At 34.7% G+C, this 10950-nt stretch overlaps 1 protein-coding gene across 1 annotated transcript; it reads right to left on the bottom strand.

Annotated features, from left to right (window-relative positions):
• Positions 1 to 1708: 1708 nt before the first annotated feature.
• Positions 1709 to 10837, bottom strand: blw (ATP synthase subunit alpha blw, mitochondrial). The gene is made up of 10 exons (XM_090110664.1): positions 10679 to 10837; positions 10189 to 10311; positions 9796 to 9909; positions 7265 to 7529; positions 6337 to 6561; positions 5277 to 5446; positions 4167 to 4261; positions 3401 to 3620; positions 2613 to 2780; positions 1709 to 2138 (listed from the first exon to the last, which is right to left on the bottom strand). Exons 1-10 carry the CDS (start codon positions 10742 to 10744, stop codon positions 1926 to 1928), a joined length of 1659 nt encoding a protein of 552 aa, XP_089966790.1. The 5' UTR covers positions 10745 to 10837; the 3' UTR covers positions 1709 to 1925.
• Between the last annotated feature and the right edge of the window lie 113 nt (positions 10838 to 10950).

A 10950-nucleotide genomic window follows, 5' to 3' on the forward strand; every position in this document is an offset into this window, starting at 1 on the left:
CAACATTGACGTAAGGATTCGCCATCTCGTTCGGGTATACGCCGATGTGATCTCTAGTACATTCTCCCTCTACGGCTCTATGTTATCACTTGTCAATTTCAATTTTCAATTGTCGAAATGACCCAAATATGACCATTGACCACAGATAAGTACAATAATAATTAGACATTTTGCATTCTATATTCTATCATTTCAAAATTCTACGTTTTTCGACTGCAGTAATCTCCAATTAAATTTCTTTTTAAACCTGGTCTATAAAATCTTTAATACGTTTCTTGTGTACATTACTCCTACTAAACTAGGTACCGATTTCAATCATATTGTGTCATATAGAATGACTAGCTTTCCGCCCGCGTTTTCAAAGAAAAACCCGTTCCCGTAGGATTTCCGGGATAAAACCTATCTTATGTCCTTTCTCGGGTATCAAAATATCTCTATACCAAATTCAGACAGACAGACAGAGTTACTTTCGCATTTATAATATTAGTATGGATAAGCGGGCAAAATTGTTTTGTAGGTAAAAGTTGATGAATTTGATATTTTTGGTTATATAACCACAGTATTACAATATTATTTCCTACAGTAAGGAATCGCCTTTGATGTCGCGCGATGCCGCCGCCAGCGTAGGTACTTACGCTGCCACACGAAAATACGCTAGGGTTGCAACAAATGGGAAATAAAACAATTTTGATTATTAATATTATGATGAAATCATTTATTCATATGTACATTCAAAATAATTGCGATTATTAAATCTGATGTAATTATTTGTTCATAAATATATAATTACAGATATTGCACTGCTAAATATTATTTACGTGGACACTTTATTTTTGGATGTTCTTAATTGTATATTATACCATTTAACTAAGTAATGCATTCGCATTGGGATGTACAATCTGATTAGAAAATAATGAGGACAACATATACATAGCTTTGATTTTAATTCAACAGATACAATTAATACAATCTTTCTGAAATATTGTTTCCTTCTGGTATTTCAATGTAGATTTACATCCGTAAACGGAACAGTTTTTGCGCGTCATAATAGAATATGTAAGTACCTATGTATATAATAAAATTATTACACAAAAAATACGACTGCGTCGTCCTTTCGCGGTAGTTAATGCAAACTCAGCGTGATTGCATTAAGCGGCCCGCGTCGCCCGTCCCCCCGCCAGTTCCCCTCCGTTTCTCTGCACAAGTACATTCGTCGCCATACTGTAGGATGGTAATACTGTGATATAACATTCTAATGCTTTATAAATTTATAGGTATTAATTGAAATTTAATACGCTACTGCTGTTATTAACATTTTTTTTTCGCGATAAAATATACCTATCTCATTTATTATTGTACAGTAATATTAGTTGACCCGACAAATGTCTGCTTTATAATATTAGTATAGATTTACAGCCCTTTCTCAAATATATCGAATAAAACAGAGATTTCATAAAAATAGGTCACTTGCCATTTTCAACTATGGTAACTAAAAATTTTAACCAACTTCATATATAACAAATAGGAAGGCTAAGGATATAGGACTTTATTACCTTCGTAATGTGCAAAGCATGTAGTTTTATTATTGCATTACTGTAAAATTGCAGAAAAGTAGATTAGGAAAGGATCATATTTTAAGATATCACGTGAAACACAGTACAGTACTGTTACATAATCTCTGATTTTTGGCGTAAAATAAAACAACAAATAAATTTTTCGATTTTATTTATACATAACCACTGTTGATTGATACCGAGATAAATATGCATTCCATGATTGTATTCACTTTCAATACAGTCCGTGCGAATGAGAACTACTAATCACTGGCAAAGATGGCAGTGACCGACTTAACAAGTCTAAAATTGTACCAGAGACTTCACAACATTAAATGTCTGGTACAATTTTAGGGTAAACTAGTAACTGCTTTACTGCGCTTGGAAGGTAGCGAGGAAGTCAGTGACGATCTTCTTGAGGGCAGCGTCAGACTCGGGTGTGATCTGACCGTCCTTGGCGATAGTGGCGAGCAGACCCTGGTGGCTGGTCTTGATGTGCTGGGTGAATTCCTTCTCGAAAGCTGTGATCTTGGTGGGGTCCAGTTTGTCTAGGTGGCCGCGGACACCGCAGTAGATGATAGCAACCTGATGAATGAGTAATAATTATTATAGGCTTTTGTGTACTTAAACAAGACAATTATTACAAAGTTACAAGAAATATTTTTTGAACAATAATTTGTAATATATACTTTTTAGCTTATGAATTAAAATGTAAAGAACATAATTTGTTTTGCTTTGTATTTTTTAAATATTTGATTCCATTTAAAATGTCAGAGAAAGCTAACCATTATTACAGTTACACAATAGCTAAAAAAGTGGTTGTCTGTAAAGTCTGTTTACTGACGATAGTTGAACGTGACAACGTCCGATTGTGCTTCTTTGTCCCTCGTTCCGCGCTCTCGCTTGCACTTCAAGCCTTACATGGAACGCCTCAGAGCGAGGTAACGCCGCATGAGTCATGTTTTTTCGTGCGTGCAGCCGGCTCTATCGAATTATAAGACGTTGTCACGTCAAAATCAATTGGAAAGTGCCTACATAAAAAATATACTTTTATTTTACCTGTTCCTCAATAGCCATGGGCACATACTGTCCCTGCTTCAGCAGCTCCGTGAGCCGCATGCCCCTGTTGAGCAGCTGCTGCGTGGCAGCGTCCAAGTCGGAACCGAACTGGGCGAAAGCGGCCACCTCACGGTACTGGGCGAGCTCCAGCTTCATGGAACCGGCCACCTGTGCGTACATAATATTATATTGTTAAATGTATATTCAAAGTCCAAAGATACCAAAATCGTCGCCTAAGAGCTAGCGCGCACGAGCAACTTTGTCTCCGCAACTATTTTGTCTCTCCCATCAATTTGTATGGGGAGTTGCGTCGCTACGTGGGCGCACTTTCATACTAGCATAGGTGGGAGAGACAAAATAGTTGCGGAGACAAAGTTGCTCGTGCGCGCTAGCTCTTACTCCATGACTTGACGGTATTGACATGACGCGAAATTGAAGTTTCTCTCAACGCGTCTAAAGTAGTTTCACTTCAAAAATTATAACACATTGAAATGCGACCATAAAAACAGGGCAACTCGAGAGATGACATTGATTATACCATAGTTGCAATATTCAAATGCCTTTTGAGATATCTACATAGTTTATTTTGACAAATTAACACAAAATATATTGTAACAAATTAAAAATAAGTTTTTTATTAGTGTTATGTAAAAAATTAAATGTTATAAAAATATCCAGAAAGGCCAATTATGATTGAAAAAAAAAAGCAGAATTGACCGATTCTGTTTTTTTTTTTTTTTAATTTACATGTGTTACCAGTTACACAATAGACCCATTATTCAACACACCTGCTTCATAGCCTTGGTCTGGGCAGCGGAACCGACACGGGACACAGACAGACCGACGTTAATCGCCGGCCGGATACCCTTGTAGAACAGTTCCGTCTCCAAGAAGATCTGTCCATCGGTGATCGAGATCACGTTGGTCGGAATGTAGGCTGACACGTCGCCGGCTTGGGTTTCGATCACGGGGAGAGCGGTTAGGGAACCGCCGCCCATTTTGTCGGACCTGTGTATAAATTAATCCATTGAATTACTGATGACAGATCTTTAAAATGTTCATAACGCTTGAGACTATTTGGCAACAATAAAGTGAGCATGTGCCCACTTTTTTTACTAAAACTTTTTAGTTAGTTTTTAGTAAAGTTGAAATATAAAAAAATGTGTGCGTGTACACACGTAAGAAGTGAAACTTATACGACCTTATTTTATATCTTGTTAAAACGATATGCTATCCCTACTCCGCTGGAGAAAGTATACGTCGAATCACGCGTGGTAAGGATAAGAAAAAGATGGCGCGTAACGGAAAAAGGTCACGCGTAACGAAAAAATGTTACACTAAATTTTTTTCCAACCCCGATAAAAAAGTTTCACTTCAAAAAATTAAGGTTTCAATTAGAATAGATTTCAATACAAATAGAAAAAAAAATTCGAGAAATTTCTCATTAATAAATGTATCAAAATACCACCAAGACTATACGCAATCCAAAGTTCCATAACCATTTTTTTTAGTTAAAATGAATTATATCATATTACAAAGAGCAAAATTTCTTACATCTTAGCCGCACGTTCGAGAAGACGCGAGTGGAGGTAGAACACGTCACCGGGGTAGGCCTCGCGACCGGGGGGACGACGCAGCAGCAGAGACATCTGGAAACATTTACTTGGTTAGTATTTCTTATATTTTAACGTGATAACGTTTTTAAAATCGTTTTAGTCGGGTGAGATGTTCAGAAACTTGTGTCACACCAAAACCTCACGAGCGCGATCGCAGGTATAACGAGAGAGAGACGGAACGATCTCCCGTCTCATCTCGAGCGCTGCCACTGCATTATGTTATCACGTAAACATCTCGATCGTAAACCTACTTTACAAACAACCAATTTTTTTCTGTGTACAATTTATTAAAATTTTTAAGAGTACAATATTATCAAGCATTTTGTGTAGTTATTTATGTATTCATATAATAGACTTATCCTTATCATGATAAGATATCACATGATATTTAATGATTTAAATTAGATTCTAGCTTTGTTATAAAGTTATTAATTGTACTATTACCGCAAAGTAATATTGTATTATTTATTGAAAACTTATCAAATCAGAATTTCATATTATCTTATATTGTATTTTCTATACAACATAAGACACTTTTAATACATTTTTTTTTTTGTATATACAGGGTGTCAGTATTCTAAACTCAATGGAGGTTATAGTTTTGCATACGCTGAGTACATAAAAAATACTTATAAAATTCCAGATTTTTTCAAATAGATGAATTCTTAAGTCTTTGTGTAACCCATAACAAGCAACCCGCCCAACTTTGCCACCCGCACATGAGCTATCATTTAATATTATGTTTTCATAGACAAAATGCTCACATTAGGGAAGCGCTATATGCCGGCTGCGCGAAGCTAGAGAAGAAAAGAGTATACTATCAGTGTATGCAAGACTACAAGTCTCTTTGCGCTTAGTATACCGATAGTGGCACACCCTGTATAAGCTCCACATTCACAGTTTTAAACATATAACCTATGAAACACAATATTTTACACAGACACAGTGGTAAATAGTAAAACTATGTCATGACGATCACAAGCGCTTCTAAATAAATATTTGATTCAAATGTTTGAGTTTCAGAATCAGCGCACAATATTATCCTCACCTGACGGTAAGCCACAGCCTGCTTGGACAGATCGTCGTAAATGATAAGAGCGTGCTTGCCGTTGTCACGGTAGAACTCTCCCATAGCGCAGCCCGAGTACGGCGCGAGGTACTGCAGGGGAGCCGCGTCAGAGGCCGTGGCTGCCACGATGATTGTGTAGTTGATGGCACCTGGTTCAATTATAATATAAGTTATATATTTGGTAATTATATTAGGGTTAAAGTAAATATAGTTATACATATATGTAGTTGATGGCACCTGGTTGAATTATAATTTAAGTTATATTTATATCTGGTGATTATATGTATTAGGGTTAAAGTAAATATAGTTATACAGTGGAATCCGTTTATAATGACATTGAAGGGGAATATCCAACACGTCATAATAAACGCACGTCATACAAAGCATTTTGTAGGAAATAAACAATCTCCTGTTTTTGTTAGTATTTAATACAGAGACACAAAATAGAGATGCCTACTCATTGAGACTCAAAACATACAAAAAAAAAGTGTTGTCGGATATCACAATTTTCCCAAACAGAAATTAGTGTTTAAAGTTTTAGAATTCATTTCGGTCAGTATAACCAGACAATTCATTAAAAATTGGTCACAATAAACGATATGTCACTATAAACGAAGTCATTTTATCCGACTTTTATTAAGAATTTTATATGAAAAACAAACTTTGCTGTGTAATACGTCATAATAAGCAGTTGGTCAATGTAACCGGAGTCATAATAAAAGGATTCTACTGTATATGATACAATATTGGATATACACTATCTGACATGTATGTTCGACAATTAGTTTTTTGTCTACATGAAACCATAAGCTGATTGAACATTGAATATTTATTATTTGATAATTCTAGTGTCTAAAACATGTACATTGGATCATTAAATTGTCAGTTTAAATATTAAATTAATTTGTTACTAACTAAGTAAAAGAAATCCAAATCAATTTTTTTCCCTAACACCTAATTTTAAGATAGCAACCTTAAATATTTATTGTATTTTTAATAAAAAAAATATGTTTAACACAGCTATAGTTACAAAACATACCAGCATCAGTCAAACGCTTGACAATCTGTGCGACAGTGGACCTCTTCTGTCCGATGGCCACATAGATGCAATACAGCTTCTTTTTCTCGTCCTCCCCCTTGTTGAAGCGCTGCTGGTTGATAATTGTGTCGATCGCAAGCGCCGTCTTGCCAGTCTGACGGTCACCAATGATCAACTCACGCTGGCCACGGCCGATTGGCACCAGGGAGTCCACGGCTTTGATACCTGGTTGAGGCAAGTTATCATTAGAATGAGTTAACACTAAATTTATGTAATTAGATGATTTTGAAAAAATTGTACTAAAGTTTTGACGCAAAATTGATAACTTTCGTATGCATTTTTGTAACAACCACATTAAGGTAATGCTGTTGTTTTGGGTGCTCATTTGAATTCCAGTTAGAAAAAGTATTAGATTACATTTGAATAAAAGATTATTGATTCCTAGATACTTTAATAAGCATTTAGGGTGTTAAGAAACGTAAGGACTTTGTAGAGTTTACTGAAGTAAAAAAGGGCAAAATTAATATAACGATTATAAAAAATCAAACATTACTTGATATATTATGAGCTATGTAACCACAAACAAAAAAAATTACTTATCCTATCTTAACGCACATGTGTTTTACATATACAGGGTGTAATCGTTAAGTGTGCACAAGCGATTATACCATAACTATTGAAAATATAAAAAAACTTTAAACTGATATCGAAAGCCGTAAGTAAATGTATGGGAGTGTTTGGTGTAAAATTTTTGGATATTTCCCGTTTTATTTTTAAAAAGTTATTAATGTCATTTTACTCATTAGGTAAATGGCTTTCGATATCAGTAAAAAGTTTTTTGATAACTGCAATAATTACGGAATAATCGCCTGTGCACACTTAACGATTACACCCTGTATATGTAACATGTTTATTATATTGAACTCACCAGTCTGCATAGGCTCGCGCACAGACATACGCGGGATGATACCGGGCGCCTTGACACCGACACGCATGCGTCCCTTGGTATTGATGGGCCCCTTGCCATCGATGGGGTTTCCGAGGGCGTCCACAACACGACCGAGCAGCTCCTCGCCGACGGGGACGTCCACGATAGCGCCGGTACGCTTGACGATGTCGCCCTCCTTGATCAGCTTGTCGTTACCGAACACGACCACACCGACGTTGTCCGGCTCCAAATTGAGGGCCATACCCTGGTCAATGTAATAACATAATATGTTAGATCCTACTACTATTATAAAGGCGAAAGTTTGTAAGTATGGATGTTTGTTACTCTTTCACATAAAAACTACTGAATGGATTTGAATGAAACTTTACCACAATATAGCTTATACATCAGAATAACACATAGGATAGGTTTTATTCCGGAAATCCCACGGGAACGGGAACTTTGCGGGTTTTCCTTTGAAAACGCGGGCGAAACCGCGGGCGGAAATCTAGTTATTTATATGTATACATTTATTTTAGCAGCTCACAGATTTAGAATGGATTAATATGTAATAGACATAATAGACCTTATAATGGTAAATGATTTTTTTTATTGATAGTTTGAGTTGTAGTTAAGTATAGATTCATATATTTTTTTAGACATATATGTATACATTTATTTTAGCAGCTCACAGATTTAGAATGGATTAATATGTAATAGACATAATAGACCTTATAATGGTAAATGATTTTTTTTATTGATAGTTTGAGTTGTAGTTAAGTATAGATTCATATATTTTTTTAGACATAGCCGTATAATGGTCAGGAATTTTTAATTATTTAGTAAAAATATATTTATTATAATTTTTTGGTTGTCAGTCTTTTTTTATTGTAATCAATATATTATACAACATATAGTTCCACTGATAGGACACCATCACCCTGTATGTACCTATTTATAAAACAATTCTTGACGTTTCAGTAAGGTTTCATTGATATACATGTTATGTAGGTCATGCAAATATTGCATAATCATGGAAGTAAAAATATATATTTACCTATATTTCCAAGATATGTGAATAAAAACAAGTACATAGTTGATAAGGACATTTTTAACCAGTAATAAACATAATATTAAGTATATTTTTTTTAAATAATGACATGATAAAGCTAAGGGAAATTATCATCATCATTCACATATTCATGATGATTGTATTGATCAAAAATTTCATGTAAATACTTTAAAAATACAAATAATAATAATTTGATTATTCTCTAATTAGTAGGTAGTGATTATATATATTGGTATTAAAACTACTTTTGAAAAGGGTTAGGTTTACATTGGTCCGGGAGCCAGCAGCAGATTTTATGACCAAGTTCCTCTCAAGCGGTAATTAGTAAAATGCATCAAAGTATAGTATTATGAAGCCTCGTGAACGTCAGCTGGAGCTCGGTTGGGGGGAAGAGCGGTTATAGCCTCCCGTATCAGCTGACGGTTTTTCCACCAAGATACAGCCAGCTACTTATTTATCCACAGTTACATATAAGCTATCATCAGGTAAATTTTTGTTTGAGAGGAAATAACGGAAAATAAATTTTTCTTTAAATTTAACTTTCATGTTCCAGACACCAGCTGACGTATAATACACCATGTTGTAACCAGCTGACTATTTTTTTTCGTTGAGATATTGGGTTAGCTACAATTTGACAAATTTTTAGCTGAGAGGAAATGAATGAATGAATGTATTTTTTTTCCTATGTGCGTGGGAGGCTACAACCGCTCACCCCCCCAACCGAGCGCCAGCTGACGTTCACGAGGCTTTATAATACTATACTCTCATGCGTCTGACGAATTATCTCTTGAGAGGAAATAGTTAACCAAATTTGCACCTGGCTCCCTAACCACATATTTTACAAAAGAAAACTTTAAGAACAATTCTCCCTTTAACTATTTAGGTCATATTATAAAATCTATATCTCAATTTAATAAAAAAAGGTGATACCAACAAAATTTATCTTAACAATTTTACACAAATTTCAGTTAATAATAAATAAGTATAATAAAAAGTATTATTTCAAGATTTATGAAATAGTGTCAGTGATTTTATGGCTTTTTTAATATAATTTAATTGTTTATATAGACTAAGTTATTTCAACCTATTAAGACACTTGTTTTGGGTATACATATAGCACATTTATGTAATGATGAATAAAAAATTTGGTTTATAGGGAGAAAAAGGCATGGATGCACTTATCCAGATATTTTCTCGTATTATATGGGTAGTTTACAGAAATTTATAGACAATTTTGATTTCAACACACACATTAAAAGTCACACTGGATAAAAATTCAATTAAAACAATACTTTAGATTTTAGATGATTGAATTTTAATAAGGATATATGCATTATTCTATGCTGTAAGAAAATGTATTTTTAAATTCAATTTTTAAACATACTTCATACTTTTCCTCACCATATTTTTCTTCCACTATGTTATAAGAAAACATTATTATTATAACAAATAAACCCACCTTAAGACCGGAGGAGAATTCCACCATCTCCTCAGCCTGGATGTTCTTGAGTCCATACACACGAGCGATACCGTCTCCGATGCTCAACACACGGCCAGTCTCTTCCAAATCGGCCTGTAATGTATCATTACATACTTCTTACCAATACGAAATTGTTATATTTTGTTTGTATTTACGTAATATGAGGTATTGTAACAATTGATTATAATTTTATTGAAATTAAATTTATATTCATTAATTATAATGATAAGGGTAAATTTTTATTATTTTACATATTTTACTATGTCCTTGATATATCTTCATAAATAAAGATAGATATAACCTCCAAATCGACTATTGATCTTAACAGCTGACAGATCTAGTTGACATGTATGTTTATGTAATAGCACAAACCTTGGGTGCGGCACCGAGGATTCTCTCCTCCAAGATTGTGGAGATTTCGGCAGCCCGTTGTGAAGACGAGACATGGAGCTTGCGCGCAGCCACTGTAACCGCCGGGATGGCGACTTTCGAAACCTAACAAATGCATTATCTAATTATAAAAAACTCTCTCATACAACATTTTGTCCAATAAAACGCGTAGATTTTAACATTATTACAGCGAAAATCGTCTATCTAAGCACCATGGACATGCTATCTGACAAGCAGTCAATCGCCCTCTATTACATAACATCACTTTTGGAAACCGATAATATATTTCTATTTTGAAATAAAATTAGTCCAATAGGCTACTTTAGTGCATAAGTACTACTTATAAAGCCGTCCTAAGATCATTTGGCATGATTTAAGATAATATTATATGGAATGGACGACATTGCGGTAGGTTTGGTTACCCAAGTACATAATCATGGAATCAAATTATAAAAATTTCAACCATAATTACCTGTGTAGCGGCATTGGGCAAGCGCCTGGCCACCGAGGAGGCCAAACGAGCGGAGATGAGCGACATTTTCACACTATTTCTTAGAAATTATATGGTAGAATACAGGACCGTGATGTTCTCCGCTCGCAACTCGTAGCGATATTACCGGAAATGACAGAATTGATAATTGTCTGTGGTTAGACTGCACTCATTTAACGTTCGGAAACTTTGATGTTTCCTGTTTTAAGAAATGAACATATTTATTAACTGGTTCTTAAAAATATTAAATGTAA

The sequence above is a fragment of the Colias eurytheme genome, chromosome 16, assembly GCF_061535395.1.
Source record: "Colias eurytheme isolate Ceu_HAF_F1 chromosome 16, ilColEury1 Martin Lab GWU primary, whole genome shotgun sequence".
NCBI lineage: Eukaryota > Metazoa > Arthropoda > Insecta > Lepidoptera > Pieridae > Colias > Colias eurytheme.